Source organism: Salmo salar, chromosome 02, assembly GCF_965601325.2.
Source record: "Salmo salar chromosome 02, fSalSal1, whole genome shotgun sequence".
Lineage (NCBI taxonomy): Eukaryota > Metazoa > Chordata > Actinopteri > Salmoniformes > Salmonidae > Salmo > Salmo salar.
The window spans coordinates 41,644,503-41,671,940 of NC_138292.1; the positions used below are offsets into that span (position 1 = coordinate 41,644,503).

At 43.4% G+C, this 27,438-nt stretch overlaps 1 protein-coding gene across 3 annotated transcripts; it reads right to left on the minus strand.

The window, feature by feature from the left end:
• Nucleotides 1–27,415, minus strand: LOC106583140 (protein eva-1 homolog B). Of its 3 annotated transcripts, none has more exons than XM_014167000.3 (4): nucleotides 27,247–27,415; nucleotides 4,366–4,504; nucleotides 1,595–1,694; nucleotides 1–1,356 (listed from the first exon to the last, which is right to left on the minus strand). In XM_014167000.3, the coding sequence occupies exons 3-4, from the start codon at nucleotides 1,659–1,661 to the stop codon at nucleotides 926–928; spliced, it is 498 nt and encodes a 165-aa protein (XP_014022475.1). In that variant the 5' UTR covers nucleotides 1,662–1,694; nucleotides 4,366–4,504; nucleotides 27,247–27,415; the 3' UTR covers nucleotides 1–925. The 3 variants fall into 3 exon arrangements, with proteins under 3 accessions (XP_014022475.1, XP_014022471.1, XP_014022480.1); XM_014166996.3 differs by lacking the exon at nucleotides 27,247–27,415 and adding an exon at nucleotides 15,450–15,780; XM_014167005.3 differs by lacking the exon at nucleotides 27,247–27,415 and adding an exon at nucleotides 12,937–13,199.
• Nucleotides 27,416–27,438: the final 23 nt, after the last annotated feature.

Below are 27,438 nucleotides of genomic sequence, written 5' to 3' on the forward strand. Positions count from 1 at the left end.
TCCTTTTTCCTGTGATTTATTTCATACAATAAAATAAGACTTTATTTTGTTAACACTGGGTTTTGCCAAAACATTTAGCAAACATGATTTTTATAATACAATATCTTAAACTTATCTATTTAACATTTCAAGGCACACATGGTAGCAAATGATTAAGATTAACAATGAGTGACCTTACAATCCATTGTAATTAAATGGCTCAACTGAGGTCTTTCAGTTGTTACATTTCACCCCTAGACTATCTTTATATTGTACAGTATATTCAAAATACATAGCCCAGGGATATTTTAAGGAAGAGCATTGTTTGTCTAAAAGACATGTGTAACAGAAACGACCACAAGGCCTTTTGAGTTTAACACTTTAATTATTTAATTTCCCCAAGTGTAATTGGTTCTGACAACAGCCTAAAACTGTGTCTTTAAATTGAGCAAACTGAGCAGTCCAAATCCAAAATGACTTGACATCAGGTGAAAAATGGTCCCACCGACTCTATTTCTATTTTCTTACTTAGGCGACGCTATTTCCTCACAGAAGGTTCCAAGACCACTCTAAAGCATTGAGGATAATTTCCTAACATAATGACTAACAGTTCCTCGGAGCTGTCCCGCTGTAAACTCACCAATGTGTTGAGGGAAACATGGCCCCATAGCACACAAAAGGAAGTGACCTCTCAACGTTCAGAACATTTCACATCACTGAATACACACCAGATCGAAGTAGCGCGCCATCTGTGACCTGCCTGTATGCAACAGCATGAGTAACACCCCTGATGGGAAACATAAGATCTCCCTCAGGGGCACTGACCCACCCAGAGGTCTGAATCTAAGTCTGTCTTTGGCGGGTGTGGACCACAGTGTACCCCCTGATTCCATAGCATCATAGTTCTATATAGTATGTCCATTCAGTGGTCCTGTAGTACTGGGCGTTAGTAGTAGTGCACCCGACCTATAGTGCCTGTTCCTGAACCCAGGATATCAGGCTGCCCATTCCTCCAGATCTCCCGTATGATTCGCTCCCTCTCCTCCAATCGCTGCGCCCGCTCCAGCTCCTCGGCCGACGTGAACACGTTAACGCTCAGTGTCCCGTCCGATTGGCTGTGGTTGTGGTGGATGCCAATGGGAATCTCTGTGGTGGGCAGGGGGGCGGGTGCTTCGACGTCACCCTCCTCTTCCTCATCCTCGCTATCTTCATCACATTCGTCCTCACTGAAGTCCTTTAAGTGTTTCTTCTCGGGCGTGGAGGCCGGGATGTTGGTGCGGGGCTTGCAGGAGATCCGGATGACCAGGAGGCAGAGGGTGAGGACCAGGCCGAAACAAACCCCGATCACAAAGTACAGCCCAAAGCTCTCCGGGTTCTCTACAGGACAGAAAAAGATCATTGGTAAATTCACCTAGGATCACAAAACACCACAATATGTAAAAAAGTAATTGTGCTAGTAGCCTAAATCAATATTGTTATGACTGGCACATTGGCGATTTTGTTTCATTGATTCATTTTGTGGTACTTTAAAAGCAATGCGACAACTGCTGTTGTTAAAGTGATTGATTGATTGATTGATTGATTGATTGATTGATTGATTGATTGACTGACTGACCTTTGATGTGTGCGTAGGCAGCTATGCTGTTGCTCAGGAGGTCCATCTCTTTCCTCTTTTCATCCATGCTGACGATATGTCCAGTAGCCCTTTCTTACACCTAATACAAATAAACACAACACACTGCATCAGAATTCCTTGCGATCTCAACTACTATGCCATGCATGCAACGCCAAGTACTATCTGCATTAATGTATGCATGAATTCCGTTATTCCCACCATGTATCACAGAAACTTCCACACACCCTCAAACAAACTGACACAATGAGGTTTGGCCAAAAGACACATGCTACCCTCATGTACCCCACAGCTCCCCTCATGCTACAACAGCTACCCTCATGCTACCCTCATGCACCCACAGCTACCTTCATGCTAACCTCATGCTCCCCACAGCTACCCTCATGCTAACCTCATGCTCCCCACAGCTACCCTCATGCTACCCTCATGCACCCCACAGCTACCCTCATGCACCTCACAGCTACCCTCATGTTACCCTTATGCACCCCACAGCTACCCTCATGTTACCCTCATGCACCCCACAGCTACCCTCATGCTACCCTCATGCACCCCACAGCTACCCTCATGTTACCCTCATGCACCCCACAGCTACCCTCATGCTACCCTCATGCACCCCACAGCTACCCTCATGTTACCCTCATGCACCCCACAGCTACCCTCATGTTACCCTCATGCACCCCACAGCTACCCTCATGCACCCCACAGCTACCCTCATGTTACCCTCATGCACCCCACAGCTACCCTCATGCTCCCCACAGCTACCCTCATGCACCCTACCGAAACACTTCTGCTACCACAAACCCCCATAATTCCCCTCCCCTTTACAATGTAGTTAAAGTGTTTTACGAATGCCTCTAGTGCCACACTAGATGTTTTCTCGTTTGCTATCGCGCCAAACACACTGACCACAGCATTTCTCCATAGTAACATTCAAGTGACATTTTCTCAAAATTGGGGTTACAAGTTGATCAACTTTCAAAGCAGAATTACTTTCACATTCTTCATCAACTGTAGTGTTTGATATACCATTTTCTAGCTCCGAGTCTACTTTTATCCAATGTAAAAAACACAATTTCAAATTTTGCTACATAAGACCGAATCGAGCCGGTCGGTCACACATGTCTTTGGGTGGGTGAGGACAAGGCCTACTGGTCCAGCTGTGGCAAACAAAAGCTCCACTGTTTCATCCTCAAATACCAACAGCGCAAACTGGGATCATGACATATTTGGCACATGGTTCTCCCTGTGAGCTGGGCCAGGCAGCTACAGTGAGGGGCCAGGGGTCAACTCTCTCCTCAGAAGCCAATGAACAGCACTTCCTCCAACGAGCCTTCCGGATCAATAGGGGCACGGCCCAAGGACCTCTGCGTTGTTTTTACAGTACCTGGGTTGTTCACCCTTTTTAATTTCCCTGACTGACACAAATGGGTGAAGACCTGGAGGACCTGTGTTGTTGCTGTTGTTTAAATATCTATTTTAGTCACACTTTTACTGTCCCTGACTGAAACAGAGTCACTGGGTTTTCCTTTCTTAATCTTGTTCTGAAGGCAGCTCTGCCTGGAGAGCAGAACCAAATGTGAATGATTAAGCTTAGGCAAGTAATTTGATTGGTTTAAGTTTTGGCCACTAGGCTTATCCCTGGTGACGCTTTCTGGTCGTCTGAGTCTTTTCCTCAGCGTTTCCTGTCGCTCTGTTTGGCTCCATTGTGTTCCTGCAGGCCCTCGCTGGCCCGGTCATTACTCCCTCGCCTCAGGCTCCCCAGGAAGTCTCAAGTTTCCCTCACAGAGAACCTTGGGGCGCCACGCCTCGCCACGCAACAAAAGTACTACGCCTGGTCCTGCTTCTTTACCTATGTGGTCAATTACATAGGCTAGGTTATAACAGCGAGCCCCTATGCTACCCCTGTGCTTTTGAGAGAGCAAGAGTGAAAGAGAGAGAGAACCTGTTTCCAATCAAAGTGAGAGGCTGGGTGGATTCTCCCATATGCAACACTCTATCCACAGGGTCATGTGGCTCCTACTGGGTCTCTCCCGCATTTCCTGTGCAACCCCCTCTCTTCACCCTCAACCCTTGTCATAGCCCTTTCCTGCTGACTGTGCCCTTTTCTCATCCGCTCCACTATTGTTCTCCCCCCCCGACCCGCCTTGATGACATCTTCACATGGTACATGGTAAGCACATGGCACAGGAAAACCAAGACGCGATAGATAGCGACACAGGGGCCCAGCTAATACGAGTATCCCTGAATCTTTTGATGTGTTAGCACGTTAGCATTAGCCTCCGATCCCTTTCATTCTACATGTGTTCTGTGTTATGGCTCCTAGGGGAACAAACATGTTGTTCAAGTATGAAAAGATGGCTGACTCTAGCACAGTCACATAGAGTACTAACCCGTGGAATTGATCACAACAAGCTAAGTCATAGCACATGGCCTACAGATCATTGACATCAAAAAATGGCACAGTCCACCGGTTTTTGTTCTATGTCACCTCAACATTGTTGGGTGATCTCTTCAGTCTATGGTTTCTACGCTAATGTGAATCTCAAGGATATTATGCTGTTGTTATCACGCTCATTTGTTGATACAAAAATGCAACAAAAACATGGGTCAACCATATGTATTGCAGCTGTTCATAGCACATGACTGACTCTTTTTAAAAAAGCACAAAACTCTTTCTGTTGCTATAAGATATAAAGATAGGCAATAAGAAGTACAGACAGATGTACACTTTTGTATTGTAACATTAACCTTACCATAAAATGAAGCTGTAGAGGTAACTCTTCAGTCCCAGCTCATGGTGGAAGTGGAGAGGTTTGCTGAATGATTGAGTCTCTCTCTCTGGATCTATGCCATGCCCTTCACTCCTCAGGCCGAACAGTTCATTTGGCCGCCCTGAGACAAGAGAAAACACACAGACACTCACACAGCCGTCAGCCTACATCAGATCCAAACTCACTGAGGCGTTTGCAATGCAAACAATGACTGGCCTTTTGCTGTTGCCGAGGGATACACAGTCCGGCAGCAGACAAAATGCAGGCTTAGCTTTCAGTAGCACAAAAGTTCATATTTGATATACGTAAACGCATACATATACAGTGCATACTGTATAAATACAGTTTACATGTGCATATGTCCAAAAGGCATGTACAACCATGATGAAAAGGCATGTCAGAAAATATATTAAACACCGAAACACTGCACATGTATGAAGACTACACAACAATAAATTATGCGCAGGGAGACAGAGACATTTGGTGGGGGAGGGGGGGGGGGAGGTTTGTCCTATGGTGTTTGTAATCAAACATGACAAAGAGTGAATTCTCTCTAGGTTTTTTGTGTGTACTCCTAAGCACTGATATGTTTGAAGTCAAAGCTACTTACAAGGCATAAATAAAAGTACATAAAATATCTCTGATACAGTCACAGGCTGATGATTTCCTGGAATAGTTTAACATAGAAACTCAAGTCTCATCCCATCTCTGACACATCAAACCACTGTGATATCCTCAGAGCACTTTGTCTCCAAGAAGTAGAACTCCTAGCCTGTAAACCCGACAGCCACAGTATGTCTCACAGAATATGAGCAGCTCTTTACATTTCAGGTGGGGAAAGAGGACCATGAAAAAATGCTGCGCTTTGATTTTTCGCAAACCCTTTTTTGTGTTGAGAGGAAAAAGCCCAGTGCCAGCTTGAGTTGGTTTAGCAGGGCCTCTTTGCTTTCCAGTGCAGATTTGGATCTTGCTGACTTTTGCCCTATGTACACTAATGCTGGGCCGAGAGAGTGTTCGGGGCTAGCAAGGACACAGGGAGCAGTCGCCATAGCAGCATCTCTTCTTTTAAAAAAATGTTTTGGCAGCATCTCTGCACTGCAGGCCACCGAGTCATACGGTCAGCCTTTTGTTTTGGACCACAGAAGTGGGATCCACCCTGTATGTGTTGTATGTATAGCCAACTACAGTCGTCGTAATTGCCAAACAAAAAAACAGATCTCGGACCAGGTCACCTAGGCCTAATCCTTGCTTAGCTATTTGAAACGATTCTTCGTCTAGGCAAAGCAGCCAGTATCCACATAGGATACTGTCTAAAGAGCTTTCCAATGCAATATAATGCTTTGGTCTCAAGGGTAATAAAGTGTAAGATCTGAGTGACTTCACCAGTTCGCCAAGGTCATGGCTAATGATTGGACTGCTAACTGGGCCTAACTGCTCTTTTCTCAGAGTGGAATGCACCAGAACGTAATTCATCAGAGCTCAGGCATCTGAGAACGGTGGTTAAAGACAACCGGAGACTCATTTGAAGCCAATCTAAACAATAATTAACCTGGGCCTGTTGTTTTGTTGTGCTTTTGTTTTACCGGGAGGAAGAAATGATGAACAGACGTGCTCTCGACCTCCCTCAACGCACTATCCCATGACTTAACTTTCAGTCATGTTCTCCAAGTGAATTAATTTTCTATTCAATAGCAGATGTTGCCATGTCCCTTGATTGCTGGAGAGAAAAACACTGTTTACATATGTTTCGGTATTTCTGCAGTTTTAGGGACCTTGAATGTGTGCTGAAAATGTTCTGGCATATTACTCCCCTCAAGAGCCTCTAAAGAAGTTTAAATGCTGACTGGATCATTATGCCACTACAAAAATGTTGTCACAAACAGGTTCTCAAAGGGTTCTTAGTGGTTGTAGAATTCTATATGAAACCAAACTGGGTTCTCCTACACCGACATGCCAAATACCCTTTATGGTACTAGAACCTTTTTTTGGAAATAAATGGAGGCACACTTCAAGCTAATGTTACGTGAGAAGGCTTCCACTTTCATGGTCTCACTCATAGATTACATCACCTTGCATGTGACCAGATAATGCCTGTCATTCATTCCTAACTGACCTCATAACCTCAGGTCAAACAATTTGAACACATAATCCACTTCCTATGTCCTTAGTCACATGGTGGGCATCATCAGTGAACCAATGAGTTCACATTGAAGCCAATCAGTTTGTACTTATTAAGTGTATAAGAAAAGTGTATCTTGACACCACGTCAAGATACAAAAACAATGAAAAGTTCATCCAAGTCTCAAATAACTGTAAGGCCTAAGCACAAATAGTGCTGAGACTGACGCCAAGGTAAACAACATGTGGTGTTGTGAGGCCTGGGAAGAGTTCATTCTCTATTTCTGACTAACAGTTGTTTACTTTAGTTGGGAGGAAAGAGGAACCAAATTAAGGAAAATCCTGTCCGTTACGTTGTGTGATATTTTTGTTCTTATCAACTTGGAGAAGAGCACAATAGCTTTTCCTTTCCTACCAAGTTTCCTCCCATACATCTGGTTGTACTGTCAGTCCGGAACCCAGTCCAGACAAACACCCTCATCTCCCACTCCTTAAATTTGACAAACAACAAAATGGAAGCCCCACCACTTGGTTTGTTATAAACCTGGGTCAAAGAAATGTAAACAACTCAAATTCATAGATGGAGGTATGGATACAATGACTGACTACCCATGAAGTCAACATGATAGTTTTAAAGTTGGCCTTTAAAGTGAAGGATAACATTGTCTGATTGTCTAAGCTTTGTCTGACTGCCTAAGCTAATCACGCTGTTATTGTCTTGTGGGGAGAAGCTGATTATGCCGTCTCACTAGATACTTCCTAAATTATTGACGAGCCACATAGTGACAGGGACCAACCTCAGAAGCAAGAGTTTTCGCTCCTATTACCAAACAGAAGCCCTTTTGTACACTATAAACCATTCATAAAGTATCTAACCATAGTACTCCTCTGTCAGGTCTGAGAAATCACATGAACAGCCCCTGAGTAGGAATTTATCCAGGGAGTGTAGCCATAATTGAATTACAATGAGAAAATACATGACAAAAAACTGATCCCACAAAGGAGCGAGTACGCCTGTTTCCTCACCATAATGACACACTTTGAGAACCACAGAGCGAAAGGGATATTTTCGATACATTGAATTTATGTGCAGCCACAATAGTTCCCTGGCACAATGGATGGTATTTCTGTGGTTTGCCTGGCATAGGTCTTCAGTGAGTTGAAAAAGGCCAGATTTGAATTTAATCACATTTAGTTGTTTTTATGCACATATATAGCCTAGTCCAACAGCTCTGGCATGGGAGATCAGAGACATACTGTAACTGGTGTCACTTTGAGTTTGAGTGTAAAATGAGGACCATTTTATAGCATTCATCAACTTTGCCACTGACAATGTTAATTAAACAGTTCCTTGTTTCTTAGATTTTTGTTTCAGCTACTGAGAGAGAAAATATGTCTGGGATTAATGATCCATGGGATCAAATGGACCACTGAGGAGTAATTTATTAATTGTTTTGAGCACATGGAGGCAGTTCTAAGCTCAATATATTCCACTTGACTTTTGCAACTTGAATAAATACTGTATGTGCAATTGAGCGGCCGGTAGAGATAGTGCTAGTGCTTTGATTTACTTAGTTTCCATTTTTCTCAGAAAGCCATGATGTGAGATTCTGTAAGTAGCAGAAAAGCATGTTAATGGCTGTTCCCTAGAATGCTCATAAACTGAAGTTGTATCACAAAAGTATCTACTGGATATTTTTTTCCATACCTTTCCTATTTCCCATTTTGAAAAGAAGGTTGACGATATCCGATCCTCGTTTGCTAAGTCAAACGACACCGCTGGTCCTGCTCACACTGCCCTACCTTGTGCTTTGACCTCTTTCTCCCCTCTCTCTCCAGATGAAATCTCGCGTCTTGTGACGGCCGGCCGCCCAACAACCTGCCCACTTGACCCTATCCCCTCCTCTCTTCTCCAGACCATTTCCGTAGACCTTCTCCCCTACCTCACCTCGCTCATCAACTCATCCTTGACTGCTGGCTACGTCCCTTCCGTCTTCAAGAGAGCGAGAGTTGCACCCCTTCTGAAAAAACCTACACTCGATCCCTCCGATGTCAACAACTACAGACCAGTATCCCTTCTTTCTTTTCTCTCCAAAACTCTTGAACGTGCCGTCCTTGGCCAGCTCTCCTGCTATCTCTCTCAGAATGACCTTCTTGATCCTAATCAGTCAGGTTTCAAGACTGGGCATTCAACTGAGACTGCTCTTCTCTGTGTCACGGAGGCTCTCCGCACTGCTAAAGCTAACTCTCTCTCCTCTGCTCTCATCCTTCTAGACCTATCTGCTGCCTTTGATACTGTGAACCATCAGATCCTCCTCTCCACCCTCTCCGGGTTGGGCATCTCCGGCGCGGCCCACGCTTGGATTGCGTCCTACCTGACAGGTCGCTCCTACCAGGTGGCGTGGCGAGAATCTGTCTCCGCACCATGCGCTCTCACCACTGGTGTCCCCCAGGGCTCTGTTCTAGGCCCTCTCCTATTCTCGCTATACACCAAGTCACTTGGCTCTGTCATATCCTCACATGGTCTCTCCTATCATTGCTATGCAGACGACACACAATTAATCTTCTCCTTTCCCCCTTCTGATAACCAGGCGGCGAATCGCATCTCTGCATGTCTGTCAGACATATCAGTGTGGATGACGGATCACCACCTCAAGCTGAACCTCGGCAAGACAGAGCTGCTCTTCCTCCCGGGGAAGGACTGCCCGTTCCATGATCTCGCCATCATGGTTGACAACTCCCTTGTGTCCTCCTCCCAGAGTGCTAAGAACCTTGGCGTGATCCTGGACAACACCCTGTCGTTCTCCACTAACATCAAGGCGGTGACCCGATCCTGTAGGTTCATGCTCTACAACATTCGCAGAGTACGACCCTGCCTCACACAGGAAGCGGCGCAGGTCCTAATCCAGGCACTTGTCATCTCCCGTCTGGATTACTGCAACTCGCTGTTGGCTGGGCTCCCTGCCTGTGCCATTAAACCCCTACAACTCATCCAGAACGCCGCAGCCCGTCTGGTGTTCAACCTTCCCAAGTTCTCTCACGTCACCCCGCTCCTCCGCTCTCTCCACTGGCTTCCAGTTGAAGCTCGCATCCGCTACAAGACCATGGTGATTGCCTACGGAGCTGTGAAGGGAACGGCACCTCCATACCTTCAGGCTCTGATCAGGCCCTACACCCAAACAAGGGCACTGCGTTCATCCACCTCTGGCCTGCTGGCCCCCCTACCTCTGAGGAAGCACAGTTCCCGCTCAGCCCAGTCAAAACTGTTCGCTGCTCTGGCACCCCAATGGTGGAACAAGCTCCCTCACAACGCCAGGACAGCGGAGTCAATCACCACCTTCCGGAGACACCTGAAATCCCACCTCTTTAAGGAATACCTAGGATAGGATAAAGTAATCCTTTTAATCCCCCCCCCCCCCTTAAAAGATTTAGATGCACTATTGTAAAGTGGTTGTTCCACTGGATATCATAAGGTGAATGCACCAATTTGTAAGTCGCTCTGGATAAGAGCGTCTGCTAAATGACTTAAATGTAATGTAAATATTTTAACAGCTTTCAGTAAAATAGTTGACCATGTGGCCTCAATCACGCCAGTGTATGGTCTCCCAGGCAGTCTCTATACCTAAACCCAGCCAACCAAGATCACCTGACCACCAACCAAGGCAGGACAGCATCCAAGTCCAGAAAAGCCTGATTGAACTTTTTACTAGATGGATACAGCTTTTGTCATATTTAATTTTTCGTGAGAGGTTAGGAGAACTTACGCAGCAGGTTAGGAGAAGAGGTTAGGAAAAGAGTTAGGGTTAGCTAAAATGCACCAAAAAAAATCTACTTTTGACATTAATTTGACAGAAGCTGTAAGCTTTCTAGCCCTTTCCCTCTCCCTGAGACAGACAGGCAGAGGTGCATGCAGTAACGTTCCAACCGATAAAAACTGACACTTTTCCTAAGAGCTAGGGCTCTGTTCATGCTGGTGCCTGCAAAAGCATTCAGAGGGTATGCTTCTGGTGAAGGCATTTTCTGTCCAGCGCAGCTGGTCTTTCTTGACGGCCATGAAGGGTTGAAGGGGCATTTTGGAGAAAAGAGAGTGTCTTCCTTTTTTGTTTTCTCTTGACATGGGATCTTGGGGATCAAGCTGCGCTAAGTGTTGGTTCTGTTTTCCATTGCACCGTGCCCTAGCCATGGGCTTGTACTGTGGGGGGAATTATTCCAGTCAGACATGTGTTTGCCATCAGGCTCAGTGACACTGAGCACAAGGTAGAGCTGACCCCAAAGATGGCTGCCTGCTGAGAGTATGGGGAGCTCCACAGAGCTGAAACTCAAACTTAGAAAATCTGCCTTTTCGTTTCTCCTCTGAACAGCGAGCAGGATTGCCACCCAGTGAAGGTGGTTTCCAAACAGTAGCCTTGGATTAACTTTCTGGGGGCTTTAAGTGAGACATTTTAAACTGCCCACTTGGCACAAACTGGGAGACCTTTTTTGTGGTATTTTTTCACCAAACTTTTAACCAAAATGCACTTATATGGCTCAAAGATTGTTTTGATTTCATTTTCAATTCACACTCATTGACAACCCAATTAAATATAATTCAAAACTAGATGTTGTACCGACATTTGTGCACAGTGGGTGGACATATTTGAGTTACACATCATTCTCCATTACACACTTTTGCCACTTACTGCCTTGCTGACAGCCAGCCAGGTTTGATTTTGACTTTAGACTCAATTAACAACAGCTTTTTAACACTGTAGTTTCAAGGACCAGAACTTTCTTCTCAGTCAAGGCATTACTAAACATTCTGATCTAATTCACAGGGCAGGTACTCAATAAGGAGCTTGTTTTAGTTTCTTTATGTCATACTTCTCCACGTGAGGCCATGATTTCATTTAAATGGAGAGTGCCAACTTCAACTCCACTCCAACTTGGTTCAGCAGAGAAGCCTCTATGCTTTGCAGTGCGTATGTAACTGCCATCTGTGACAAACCGAAGCAGGTATTTTAGTGACATAAGAAATGATCTAGAGAGCAATCTCTTTACCCCATGAGGATTGGGCTGGTGGGGGTATGGGGGGTAATGGAGATACGGGCCCATGGGGGTGGGGGTTAATAGTGGCCAGATGTGGGGTTGAGGGGTTTGATGCTTGACAGAGACAAAGCGCTGCTCTCATATGGAAATCCAGAAGAGGAAACACATGCTCTATCTTCATATCGACTTTATCATACGTGTTCCATCTCTATCCAGTACTGTACATACAGAGCCCAGGACATTGACGCTCAGAATTGGAACTTAATGAGTTTGTGTGTTTGTGCACAGGAATGTGTGTGTGTGTGTGTGAGACGGAGCGTGAGAGTGTCTGTCTGTGCATACCACCATATGTGTGTTAATTTTTGCCCCCTCGCATGCACCCCAGGTGATCCCCAGCCTCAAGCTCCAAAAATGGAGTTGTGATCTCTGATCGATCTGGGCCAGCATGAAACATCCGACCACAACCACACACTGTATTCATTACACAGGACTTGTGATTACCCTATGACACAAAACGTGTTAACCCTTTCCATGGGTGGCTGGGCAGAGTTAACTGTCCTGTCCACAAACATGTAGACATAAATGAAGCCTAGTCTTCTGGGAAAGTGACCCGTGGTGTCATTTTTAGTCTGTATGGTATGAATTCTTTAGTTCGTCAGGGTACAGTTTTGTCGGAGCTGGACAGACCAGTTGGTGTAGACCATGAATATTTGATAACCGACCTTAAACTAGGATTCAATTATAAGATTAAGCTTCTGTGTCCAGTGTCTCTTATTTAATGTGTAAATAACTAGAGATACTTTACAAATGTCACTGTACCAGTTTCTGTATGCTTAACCCTGTCATCTTGTTTTTTTATTCCTTCTTCACCATATGGTTTCTCTCTTCCCCCAGATTCCCATGTAAAGTTTAAACAAATTCAACCTTAAATCCAGGGCTTATTTATGTTCTTGGACATTCACATGTGTGTACAGAGAAAGAGAGAGAGTGAGAGAGAGGCTTAAGGCAAACCCTAGTGGATTTAGCACGTCAAACATCCCCCTAAGTCTAAGGAGACCAGGGAGAAGCCGTCACTAGAAAGAATTGAGCCTTTATGAGACAGCAGTGGTTTTAGTAGGAGTCTTGCTAAACACAGCTTCAGAGATAAATCACTCATCAACCTATTATTTGTCAATGGCGAATCTGAATCGAATACAGTCTTGTTGGCTTTACATCTGATTAGATGAGGCAGTTCATAGCTTCTGCGTCTCCTTCAAAACCTGTTTATGACATCTAATGGCTGGTGGTCTACAAAATATAATATACTGTATGCCCCACTTCATTTAGAAGGCATTTCTCAAATTCTCTCTCAAGTTACACGACAATCCAATCATTATACCAACACAAATGGGAGAGTAATGTTTCACTCACCCTAAGAAATTGTCAGACGTGAGTTACTCTATCAGTGTCTGCTAGGAGAGAATAGCAAGACCAAGGCAATGGCTTAAATAGTGATACCAAGGCATCATTACAGGATGGTAGTGGTAATAGAGCAAATACACCACTCATAAAATACACCGCTCATAAAATACATCACTCATCTTGATCCTGGGCTATGTGTGTCCGTGAAAGCACTCTGAAACACTGTTGTCTCCTGTGCAGTAGAGGGCCAGGCAAACGGTTTAGAGTTTAGACAAGCGTTTCAAGTCAAAGATTGACTTATGACTCCTTAGAGGCCACAGATAAGGCAAAACCACCAGTAATAAAACATGGGGCAGTGAGATAGAGGAGAACAAGAGGATGGAGGGGAACAAGGCTGGGAGAGGTCAGATACAAGTCAACTGGCCCAGAACACGCCTGAGGGTTATAGGCATTCACACTTATCCTCTGTTATCTGTCACTTTATCAGATTGACACAGGGAGGCACAGCAAACAGCCTGCCCACTTAGATATGCTAATTAGAGGGGACCTCTGAGAATGGCTATCTCCTACTGATAAGAGGACCACAGCACTCCAGTGGAGACGGTGTGCGCATGTGTATGTGTGTGAGACAAAACCATTATTCCCCCCCACACACACACACGTATGCACACACACACGAAACGGTGGGCTGCACATTAGCGAAGCGTGACGCTCTAACCTCGGCTCCCCCTGATCGTATTACGCTGTTGATGCGGCCCTCACCACAATACAGGATGTTTTCTATTTATTGTGGCGAAAGTGCAGTCATTTATCACCGCAAGGTTAGCCACTGTGCGGCTAGCTGCATCAGCCCTGCTCTCTGGCACTGATACATCAGATACGTGTTGTAACCACACACACTTCATACTGTAGCTCTTGTTGAGACGCTCAAAGGTGAGCATTGCTTCTCTTGAGGACACTCCAACAAGAACAGTATAACCCCCTATAAATGAGCTTGAATCATGTAAAGATATGAATATAGCTACTGAAGGAAGGAAACAAGGTACAACACACAGCGCTGGAACCTATAGTGTACTGACTGAAAGGGAACCTCTAGTCATCATTAGAGTTTTAAAGTGTTTTTAAAGTGTTCGCAAAGTCGTGCAACCGCAAGAGTACTGCTTTGCAGAGTTCTGAAGGAACATAAACTGCAAAACATGAAACAGCAGGCATTCATTGACACCTCACTGTACCTAGACACACACCACACGTCGCACCCCCATAAAAATCAATCAGTTTAAGATAGAGATATCAGCATCTGCCTATGTCGCACTTCCACATTTGCGGTGAAAGGTGAAAGAGCTAGAGCTGTGTTTGTCATACCATGAGACGTCACGAAAATCAGTCTTCCCAAACTATTATGACCCCTCTATGGAAAGATGAGACTTTCACAAACCCGATGGTTTTCTCCTTTTTGCTTTACGACTCCAATAAGCGTCTTGGAACTTGTCTGAAGTCGGTACAGCCAATCTGCCAACTTCTGTCTGTAGAGTCCTAACAGTTTGGGCTACACACTAATATGATACCAGTTGAAAAAATGTATGGAAGTATTTATATATATAAAGACTGTTTTGTGCTAAAAATAAGGGGTTAAATACATGTAAAAAATCATTTACAAATGTTTCCTGATCTTTCTTATATCTCTCAGATATAGGAGTGTTACGCCTGCTCCCGCTCTTCCTCCCCCTTCCCCAGCCGGCTTGCCCAGCGCCTATGTCTCGGCCGGTTCACCCAGGTGGGACGCCGGGTGGCGCCCCTGGGGGGGGTACTGTCACGCCTGCTCCCGCTCTTCCTCCCTCTGGCGCTCGAGGGCGCCAGACTCCCCAACATTACGCACTCAAGTCACCTTCAGTACGCACACCTGCCTTTCCCCGTCACGTTCATCAGCGCTCATTGGACTCATGTGGACTCAATTACTTGTGTAATTTCCTTCCCTATATCTGTCTGTTTCCTAGCTCTGTTCCCTGCTTCGGGATTGTTTGTCATATGTCCTTGTTTTCCCGTGTGCTGACGCTGTTCCTGTCGTGTTCTATGTCCGTTCCTGAATAAATGTTTGACTCCCCGTACCTACTTCTCCTGTATGGTGTCGGTCCTCACAAGGAGAGACATTTCAGAACAAACTTCCTTTTGATATTTTTGGGGGCCTATCTGTTGTTCCATGTAGTGAATCTGTTATTCAACGCGTTTATATGGGCAGGACGGCCCAATATAATTTTTTATATTTATTTATTTTTACATCTTTTTGGGGGATACTTCAAGAGGTCTTAAAATTATAAATCAAATAGCAAAATGAACCTTGTTATGAACGTCTTTAAAAAAATTCCATATAGCTTAGTAGAACCTCCTCCCCCGGCTTAGACTCTTATGGGTTTTAAGGGAAACGCAAAAAGTTACAGCCTTTACATTGTAAATACAGTGATATAAATACCTCGTTGAGGTTCATATGTTATTATACATACACAGACTGGGGTTGTCACACTTACCAAGTAAGTAGTGCTGTCAAGGTGTCCTCTTAGGAAAGTTAATTCCTGTCAAGATAAGGTAAGGCTCAATGCTAGCCTCAGTCAAAACAGTCCACTTCGCGCCTTCAGGTTGGGAAAATCAACACAACAAGCAATCCTGACTTTGTCAATCTTGCCGATTCCCTGTATGTGACTACTGCTGTTCTCCAGTCCAGGAACGTGTAGAGAAGCCTATAGGGAAGATGTGGTAACTTCCTCTGAATAACAGACTTTCCCTCTCCCTCACAGTCTCCACTCTCTCTGCCAGCAGCAGAAATAGCTGTCATACAATCCCTCTAGGAGAGAGAGAAAAAAAGGAGGAACGAGGAACTGCCAAAAATGAGCAGGGTTTGGGAAAGAGGGAGGGAGGAAGGAAAGAGGGAGGGAGGAAGGGAGTATGGGGAGGGGAGTTATTCCCCCTCGTCCCCTCTGTTAAGATGATGAGCAGGAAAAGCACAACCCCTCGACAAATTGATTTTCCACACCGAGTACAGAATGACAGCAAACACAAACAAAAACAAAACACGAGGCACGACAATGAAGGATTGTTGTTTACCTTTGGAGCCATTAAAAATAACTGTATATAGGAAACAAAACTGTACTGTATTGCAGCTTAAGCCTCTTAGATATAAAGATGAATGGGAAAGTGGAACATTTGGGGGGTAGGACTAAACATGTAATCTGAATAGTATGACAACACCCTCACTGAAAGCTAATTGCTAACAGTTGTGAGCCACACTCAGAAACATATGGCTATCAATATGATTTTAAAATCCATTATAGAGAAGACAAGGAAGATTGAAGAGGTTTGACTGCATAATATGAGATACCTATCTAGTAACTATCCTTGTTGAATAACAAAATAACACAAAACGACAAAGCCATGTAAGTATCCATACTCTTTTGAACACTTTTGAAAAACAAAAAGCCTACTTTTCAGGCTTAGCACTTGGCCATGACAGCATGACATGGACATAAGTCCTACATTACAGACAGCACACAGTCGTCTTGTTTTGTAACCCAGACTTACTAGCAGGGAGCAAACCCCCAACCAATTTAAGAGAATGAGCAGTAAATACACTGGGCCACCAAGCAAAGCCTTGACCAGATTTAATTAAAGCCAGACGGAGTGGGTGGGCACTGAGATACAGTATTTCCCATCAACATGGACCGGGTCTCCATGGGAATCAAGGGAGGGGAAGACTTCTCTACAAAGTGCTGTGAAATCAATATTGAAAAGCTGCATTAAAAAGTTCTTCATCAAGTTTCCTTATTTCTCAATGGGGTCAATGTTGGCGCAAAGCTGTTATTGTGATACACCCTGTTGCTGAGGTGGAAAGAGAAAGAAACATGGTATTGGGATACGTCCCAATGTAGTGCACTATGGGCCCTGGTCAAAAGTAGTGCACTATAAAAGGATTAGGGTGCCATTTGGAATGCAGGCTTGGTTCCTGTCCACATATTTTACTCATTAACCCACGCTCACTAGAGAGCAGAACTTAACAACCCATGATGGGACACAAGCTCTTTTGATGCTCTGGAGATGGATTCAGTTCAATTGGACTTCATTGTGGAGTGGAGATGGGTAACAACTGCGCATGTGCGCTCTCAGGGGAATCCCTGCCTCGTAGAAACGGCACGTTATGCCCTTATTCACAGATGCATGTTTTTTTGTGTGTTACACATTAATTATACAAAGTAAACCACAACCTACAAATACTGACAGTGTTACACATTAATTATCCTCTATGGGCTAGGTGGGACGCTAGCGTGCCACCCGTGGTGCACTCCATCAACAGCAGGTGCATTTCAAGAGCGGCAAATTTGAATCCAAATAAATGTCAAAATTCAAATTTTTCAAACATACAACTATTTTACACCCTTTGAAAGATAAACATCTCCTTAATCTAACCACGTTTTACGATTTCAAAAAGGTTTTACGGCGAAAGCATAAATTTAGAGTATGTTAGGACAGTACATTTACAAGAGTTGTGTGTAATGTTTTGTCAATTCAAAGACAGGGTCACCAAAACCATAAAACCAGCTAAAATGATGCACTAACCTTTTACAATCTCCATCAGATGACACTCCTAGGACATTATGTTAGACAATGCATGCATTTTTAGTTCTATCAAGTTCATATTTATATCCAAAAACAGCGTTTTACTATGGCATTGATGTTGAGGAAATCGTTTCCCTCCAATAACCGGCAGTCAAGTCAGCACCACAAATTAAATAATTAAAATTAGAAAACATTGGTAAAATATTATATTGTCATTTAAAGAATTATAGATTTACATCTCTTGAACGCAATCAACTTGCCAGATTTAAAAATAACCTTACTGGGAAATCACACTTTGCAATAATCTGAGCACTGTGCCCAGAAAAATACGCGTTGCGATACAGACTAGACGTCATGTTGGGGAGATCTAAAATCGAAAATACTATGTAAATAATCCATTACCTTTGATTCTCTTCATCAGATGTCACTTCCAGGTATCACAGGTCCATAACGAATGTAGTTTTGTTCAAAAAAGCTCATCATTTATGTCCAAAAATCTCCGTCTTGTTAGCACATGATCTAAGCCAGCCGGACTTCTCGTCATGAACGAGGGGAAAAAATATATTTACGTTCGTTCAAACATGTCAAACGTTGTATAGCATAAATCATTAGGGCCTTTTTTAACCAGAACATGAATAATATTCAAGGTGGACGAATGCATACTCTTTTATAACGTATTGGAACGAGGGTACCCAACATGAACAGGTGTCTAATGGGACATCATCGTTCCATGGCTCTTGTTCGGTCAGATCTCCCTCCAGAAGACTCAAAACACTTTGTAAAGGCTGGTGACATCTAGTGGAAGCAATAGGAAGTGCCAAAATATTCCTCAGCCCCTGTGTTTTTCAATGGGATAGGTTTAAAGGCAATACAACACATCAGGTATCCACTTCCTGTCAGAAAATGTCTCAGGGTTTTGCCTGCCAAATGAGTTCTGTTATACTCACAGACACCATTCAAACAGTTTTAGAAAATTTAGGGTGTTTTCTATCCATATGTAATAAGTATATGCATATTCTAGTTACTGGGTAGGAGTGGTAACCAGATTAAATCGGGTATGTTTTTTTATCCAGCCGTGTCAATACTGCCCCCTAGCCCTAATTATACAAAGTAAACCACAACCTACAAAATACTGTATGTCTGGTGACAAAATACTCGCTACTGGAGGGGCACCGGTGATGTTGTTGAGTCCTATTTATATGAGCCTGAGTGTTCGGATGAAGAGTTGAGGCGAATTGAGCTTCAGATGGTCGCTGCCGCTCTAGCCACCAAAGCCGCAGCAGTAGCTGGACCAAAGCCCTAACCCATCCCCAGGATCAACACAGACTGGTGGTGCAGTTGTGGCAATTGTGCTCCAATGGCACGAATGAGGAATGTTTCCGCTGCAGAGAATTTGAATACGTGATGACAATTCCTACAGAAATAGAGGAACGTAATGATGATGAGGAGCGGTAAGGTTGCTTTTGCGACCACAGGGATTTTGCTGCTCACATAAACTCTGGTGTCTTGGAAACAATTGTCCGTATTCCAAAAATGAATTGGTGACGCAACCCTGTTCCAGCTGGGCAAAATGGACAGTTATTTAATGAATAAGTAGCTAAACTTTACTTCATTGAATGATTGCTTATCGTAAATCTCTATGAGCGGGACCATTAGTGGGTTTATGTTTTCACGTTAGCCCAAAACACAATATAGCCTATGTTTATTTATCACAATGGTTTTAGGATACTCTATTCTGCAATGTAAGGTGACACAATGTCTATTGTCTCTCACCCCCCGTCAGAAATACACAGGGCACATATGCTAACCTGTAGAGCACATTTGCATTTTGGCACTGCGCCAGATCCAGTCCATGTAAATACAGTAGCAATGGTTGTATCTTTTAGTATCCTTCGGTTTTCTTTCTCCATAATTTCAGATGACATATCTCAATCATATGCATTGTTGCTGAAGTGCTACACACACACAGCGATGCAAGATTGGCTGCAGGGGTATTTACATATTTTATTGGAAAACTGTGAAATTTGGTACCTTCTTCCCTTGATTTCCTGTATAAAGTGCAGCCAGGGACCGAACACCAGCTTGCTCTTGCTGCCATCTCTGTTTCCACTTTGTGTAACTGACTTTACCTGCGATATGCCTAACTCCATCAACTTTTGCACAAGCTCCATCTCCCCTCCCAAAAACTTGAATCAATCAATCAAACAGTGGCTAGGAAAAACTCCCTAGAACGCTTTAAAAAAAACGATGAATTTGTCCACAGTTCGTGGATATCAGAATCATGAAATCACTGGCAATGGATCAGAGCAAAGCCAGCATCCAGCAATGTCACATGTCCCGTTTTTGCTGCTGTTTCAGTACAGCGCTACAGGGAGAGAGATGGGGAGAGGAGGAGAGGGCAAACTCCACTGAACTAGTTTCAATGTATGGAATCACAGTTTCTCTATTTTGGGTAAATTTCTCCTTTAAGGGTTAAGGTTTTGGATATGGTTAAAACATGAAGTTTTGGCACTCATTCAGAATGGTTAAGGTAAGGGTTAAGGGTTAAGGGTTAAGGTTTGGGATAGGGTTCGAAACAAAAGACTAAAAACAAATGTCCACCACTGGGACCAAACACACAACTTTCTGATGCAGAGTTATGGGATTACACCCATCCGCCACCCCTGTCCACAACATCTTAGCAAAAACCAAGCATACTTGGCGCCGACAGATAGGGCTGCCGTGCGTCTAGCTCTTAGGAAACTTTGCAGTATTCATTTTTTGTATATGCTATTTCTTGCATTATTAGTCCAGACATGTTTTGTGTTATTACATACAGCCGGGAATAACTTTTGGATATCCAAGCGGCAGTAACTCACCAGCTTTACCAGCATTACCACAAGGAATACGACTTTCCTGAATCGGATCCTTTGTTTGTACCCCCTAGGGCAATTGAACTAATTCCAGAGGCTGACCCAAAACACTGTCCAAAGGAGAGTCGGAGGAGAGGTACTCAAAGTGGACGTCTAGTCCAACTCAGGAGGCGCACACACCATCCACCGCTTCCGAGTATATTACTCGCTAATGTTCAGTCTCTGGATAATAAAGTTGACGAGCTCAAGGCGAGGATTTATTTCCAGAGAGACATCAGGGATTGTAACATACTCTTCTTTACGGAAACATGGCTCTCTTGGGATATACTGTTTGAGTCCGTACAGCCAGTTGGGTTCTCAGTTCATCGCGCAGTCAGAAATACATTTCTCTCTGGGAAGAAGAAGGGCGGGGGTGTATGTTTCATACATAACTACTAATGGGTTGATTATGAATAAATACAGGAACTCAAGTCCTTTTGTTCACCCGACCTAGAATACCTCACAAACAAATGTGACCGTATTACCTCCCAGGAATTTTATCTTTGGTTATAATCACAGCCGTGTATATTCCCCCTCAAGCCGATACCATGACGGTTCTCAAAGAACTTCACTGTGTTTACGGACATATTCAATCTCTCCCTATCTCAGTCTGCTGTCCCCACATGCTTTAAGATGTCCAACATTGTTCCTGTACCCAAGAAAGCAAAGGTAACTGAACTAAATGAGTATCGCCCCATAGCACTCACTTCTGTCATCATGAAGTGCTTTAAGAGTTAAGGATCATATCCCCTCTACCTTACCTGACACCCTAGACCCACTTCAATTTGCTTACCGCCCCAATAGATCCACAGACGATGCAATTGCCATCACACTGCACACCCCCCTATCCCATCTGGACAAGAGGATTACCTACTGTATGTAAGAATGCTGTTCATTGACTATAGCTCACCATTCAACACCATAGTACCCTCCAAGCTCATCATTAAGCTCAAGGCCCTGGGTCTGAACCCCGCCCTGTACAACTGGGTCCTGGACTCTCTGACGGGCCGCCCCCAGGTGGTGAAGGTAGGAAATAACACCTCCACTTCGCTGATCCTCAACACTGGGGCCCCACAAGGAGGAATGCTCAGCCCCCTCCTGTAGTCCCTGTTCACTCATGACTGCATGGCCACGAACACCTCCAAATCAATCATCAAGTTTAGAGGTTGACCGGTTAATCGGAATGGCCGATTAATTAGGGCCAATTTCAAGTTTTCATAACAATCGGTAATTGGTATTTTTGGACACCGATTTGCTGATTTTTAAATTTGTTATTTTTTTTATTTTATTTATTTAACTAGGCAAGTCAGTTAATAAGAACACATTCTTATTTTCAATGATGGCCTAGGAACGGTGGGTTAACTGCCTTGTTCAGGGGCAGAACGACAGATTTTTACCTTGTCAGCTCGGGGACTCGTTTTTGCAACCTTCCAGTTACTAGTCCAATGCTCTAACCACCTGCCTTACATTGCACTCCATGAGGAGCCTGCGTGGCAGGCTGACTACCTTTTACACGAGGGCAGCAAGAAGCCAAGGTAAGTTGCTAGCTAGCATTAAACTTATCTTTTAAAAAACAATCAATCTTAACATAATCACTAGTTAACTACACATGGTTGATGATATTACTAGTTTATCTAGCGTGTCCTGTGTTGCATATAATCAATGCGGTGCCTGTTAATTTCTCATTGAATCACAGCCTACTTCGACAAATGGGTGATGATTTAACAAGCGCATTTGCGAAAAAAGCACTGTCGTTGCACCAATGTACCTAACCATAAACATCAATGCCTTTCTTTAAAATCAATACACAAGTATATATTTTTAAACCTGCATATTTAGTTAATATTGCCTGCTAACATGAATTTCTTATAACTAGGGAAATTGTGTCACTTCTCTTGCGTTCCGTGCAAGCAGTCAGGGTATATGCAGCAGTTTGGGCCGCCTGGCTCATTGCGAACTGTGTGAAATCCATTTATTCCTAACAAAGGCCGTAATTAATTTGCCAGAATTGTACATAATTATGACATAACATTGAAGGTTGTACAATGTAACAGGAATATTTAGACTTAAGGATGCCATCCGTTAGATTAAAAATGGAACGGTTCCGTATTTCACTGAAAGAATAAACGTTTTGTTTTCAAAATGATAGTTTCCGGATTCAACCATTTTAATGACCAAAGGCTCGTATTTCTCTGTGTTATTATGTTACAATTAAGTCTATGATTTGATAGAGCAGTCTGACTGAGCAATGGTAGGCACCAGCAGGCTCGTAAGCATTCATTCAAACAGCACTTTTGTGCGTTTGCCAGCAGCTCTTCGCAATGCTTCAAGCATTGTGCCGTTTATGACTTCAAGCCTATCAACTCCCGAGATTAGGCTGGTGTAACCGATGTGAAATGGCTAGCTAGTTAGCGGGGTGCGTGCTAATAGCGTTTCAAACGTCACTCGCTCTGAGACTTGGAGTAGTTGTTCCCCTTGCTCTGCATGGGTAACGCTGCTTCTAGGGTGGCTGTTGTCGATGTGTTCCTGGTTCGAGCCCAGGTAGGAGCGAGGAGAGAAACGGAAGCTATACTGTTACACTGGCAATACTAAAGTGCCTATAAGAACATCCAATAGTCAAAGGTATATGAAATACAAATCGTATAGAGAGAAATAGTCCTATAATTCCTATAATAACTACAACCTAAAACTTTTTACCTGGGAATATTGAAGACTCATGTTAAAAGGAACCACCAGCTTTCATATGTTCTCATGTTCTGAGCAAGGAACTTAAATGTTAGCTTTTTTACATATTGCACTTTTACTTTCTTCTCCAACACTTTGTTTTTGCATTATTTAAACCAAATTGAAAATGTTTCATTATTTATTTGAGGCTAAATTGATTTTATTGATGTATTATATTAAGTTAAAATAAGTGTTCATTCAGTATTGTTGTAATTGTCATTATTTCAAATAAATAAAAACAAAATCGTCCGATTAATCGGTACCGGCTTTTTTTTTGGTCCTCCAATAACCTGTATCGGTATCGGCGTTGAAAAATCATAATCGGTCAACCTCTAATCAAGTTTGCAGACGACACAACAGTAGTAGGCCTGACAACCAACAATGACGAGACAGCCTACAGGGAGGTGGTGAGGGCCCTGGGAGTGTGGTGCCAGGAAAATAACCTCTCACCCAACATCAACAAAACAAAGGAGCTGATAATGGACTTCAGGAAAAAGCAGAGGGAGCACCCCCCTATCCACATCGATGGGTCCGCAGTGGAGAAGGTGGAAAGCTTCAAGTTCCTAGGCGTACACATCACTGACACACTGAAATGGTCCACCCACACAGACAGTGTGGTGAAGAAGGCGCAACAGTACCTCTTCAACCTCAGGAGGTTGAAGAAATTTGGCTTGGCACCTAAAACCCTCACAAACTTTTACAGATGCACAATTGAGAGCATCCTGTCAGGCTCTATCACCGCCTGGCATGGCAACTGCACCACCCACAACCGCAGGGCTCTCCAGAGGGTGGTGCGGTCTGCACAACGCATTCACCGGGTGAAAACTACCTGCCTGCCACGACACCTAAAGCACCCGGTGTCACGGGAAGGCCAAAAATAAAATCAAGGACAACAACCACCCAAGCCACTGCCTGTTCACCCCGCTTTCATTCAGAAGGCGCGGTCAGTACAGGTGCATCAAAGCGGGGACCGAGGGACTGAAAAACAGCTTCTATTTCAAGGCCATCAGACTATTAAATAGCCATCACTAGCACATTCGAGGCTGCTGCCCTATATAGACTTGAAATCACTGGCCACTTTAGTCAAGGGACACTATTTACTTTAATAATGTTTACATATTTTGCATTTCTCATCTCATATGTATATACTGTATTCTATCATATTCTACTGTATCTTAGTCTATGCCACTCTGACACTGCTCGCCCAAATATTTATATATTCTTAATTCCATTTCTTTACTTTAGATTTGTGTGTATTTTTGTGAAATTGTTAGATATTACTTGTTAGATATTACTGCACTGTTGGAGCTAGAAACACAAGCACTTTGCTATACCCGCAATAACATCTGCTAAACACGTGCATATGACAAATACAGTTTGATTTGATACTTGATGGTAATCGCGCTCACTGTTGCTCAATGACTGTATATATATATATATATATATATATATATATATATCCGAAATAACGATATAATTCATGCCTTACCTTTGAAGATCTTCTTCTGTTGGCACTCGAATATGTCCCATAAACATCATAAATGGTCCTTTTGTTCGATAAATTCCGTCTTTATATCTCCAAAATGTCCATTTATTTGGTGCGTTTGATAAAAAAAAAACACTGGTTCCAACTCGCGCAACATGACTACAAAATATCTAATAAGTTACCTGTAATCTTGATCCAAACATTTCAAACAACTTTCCTAATACAATTTCAGGTATTTTTTAACATAAATAATCAATAAAATTTCAGACGGGAACTGTGTTCAATACCGGACGAAAACAAAGTGGAGCGAACAGTACACTAGACTCGACCCTCGTTCTGAACAGCCATACTTCTTCATTACTCAAAAGAAAAACATCAACCAATTTCTAAAGACTGTTGACATCCAGTGGAAGCGATAGGAATTGCAAGAAAGTGCCTTAGAAATCTAGATCCACATAGAAACCGCATTGGAAACACTGTCACCTCAACAAAAAAACAAAAATCCTGGATGATTTGTCCTCGGGGTTTCGCCTGTCAAATAAGTTCTGTTATACTCACAGACATAATTGTAACAGTTTTAGAAACTTTAGAGTGTTTTCTATCCAAATGTACCAATTATATGCATATCCTAGCTTCTGGGCCTGAGTAGCAGGCAGTTTACTTTGGGCACGCTTTTCATCCAAAATTCCGAATGCTGCCCCCTATCCTAAAAAAGTTAAGTAACTCAAGTTGAAGGCCGACCAGGGTACTGTAGGTTGCGATTAGCAACTAAATTATCCTCATAACTTCTTCTGTGTGCTATTTTAAAATAATCGGTTCAAGGACATACATTATTGGTACCATGATTGCCTTCGATTTTATAGATTTTTTCCCATTAAGATTGACCATGAAGTTGAAAAATGATTAATTCAGTATAATTGGGATCTTGTTTTCTGCTAATGCCTGCAATACTGCGGTCGGCCTTGGACTACTGGGGCTTCAACGGGAGGGGGCAGTCGTTCTCCCTTGCTGTTGCCCCTAGTGGATGGTTTTGAAGGAATTTCCCGACGTCCTCAAGACATGGACAGAGGTCCAATTTATAATTCACTCTTCTGCTTGAGCCACCTAGCCCTCTAGGGTTGCAATTCATAACATATCATATTAATTGTTATTCGTAACATATCATATGAAATGGATGGACATCCACAAATTAATACATACCATAAGAAATGTAACTTATCATAAAATAGAGGGAGACAGACGTTTACTATGTTACGTCTACCCCTGAGTCCAGGTTGACTATAAATGTTAAGCAGGTTTTGGAAGAACAAAGACTCTGAAAGTATAGCCTCTAGCTCAGATTAATCCTCATAGAACAGTGTTTGAGAGAAGGGAATGAGGGTGCGCCCACACGATCCAAAAGATTTCCTTTAAACTCCTTTGTTGATGCTTTGTATTGTGTGGGTGGATGTGTGAATGGTACTGGGGAACACTGGTGATGAAGGTCTGGGCTGCTTTACAGACACATTCACACAAAGACAGAAAACGCCTGGCAAACACTGTTGCCAACCTTATACATAAATAATATAGGCTACATATGCTTAGCAAAATGACCCTTATCCCACATGTATGCACTTGTTACACATAACTGTGAACATAACGGGGCATTAAGATTGACATGGTTAGCTGTTATGCTAGCTAGTAGTTAGCTTCAAGATGAGGAGCATAGACTGTAATAAACAAGGTATCGATTATTCAACACAGCCACTAGCTTCAATGGCCATTGAAAAGCCCAGACAAAAGTGAGACAGTTAAATCCATTGGAAAAAAACACCTCACACCACTGTAATAGTCATCTGTAGAAGTGCAGTACACTGGAAATGAATATCATGGGAGAGCTCCCAAAGGGAATTAGCATACTTTGTTTTAAATCAGAAACGGATTAAATATTTTCCAACTCCAAACACATGTTGCTCAGCCTCGGCTTGAGCTGTGATTGCTTACCTCGACTGACACTGAAATGAAAGAAATCTTAAAAAGTGAGCAAGATGGAAGGAATGGAGGGAGGAGAAAGGAAAAAGCATGTTCCTTTTCCAATTTACATGTCAGACATGCCAAGATGAAGATAGCATGCCAAGACACAACAAAATGCCTTGGCACCTCGCAACCATTCATTAGCTAAAGACGGCTCCCTTGACAAATCTACCGGATTATTGGTCCAGTTTTCCCTGCAGGTAGAGCCCACACCTACACCCACCACCCGGTACATAAAAACACATCTTTGTCTTTTGGCCCCTCGTAAAACCAACTGGAGGCATTAGCCAGGAGACACTTTATGACACACATGGGATTCCATGGCAGTGGCTCCACGTTCTGTACGTTTTGTGATCAGGGAGCTCTACTTCCCCCTACATCAACTACTCCTATGCACACACACGCCGGCTAACACGCACACAAACAAACACACGCAGAACCCACAAAGAACATGCACACATGTGTACACACACACACACACACACACACACACACACACACACACACACACACACACACACACACACACACACACACACACACACACACACACACACACACACCACTCTCTACCTCTCCACTCCCTGCTGAGCCATTGCTTACCTTGTGATACTAGAGAAGTGATGACAGCCAGCTCCGTACTCCTTTCCCCTGCCTCTACTCCAAAGTGAGAAGCCTCACAGAATCCTGAATTCCTCTATTACAGCCAGTTTTAACCCCTTGTTAACTGACCATATCGTGGAATATCAGGGACACTATGGTGTTACCCAGCCATTGGGGTTTTACAGCCCAATA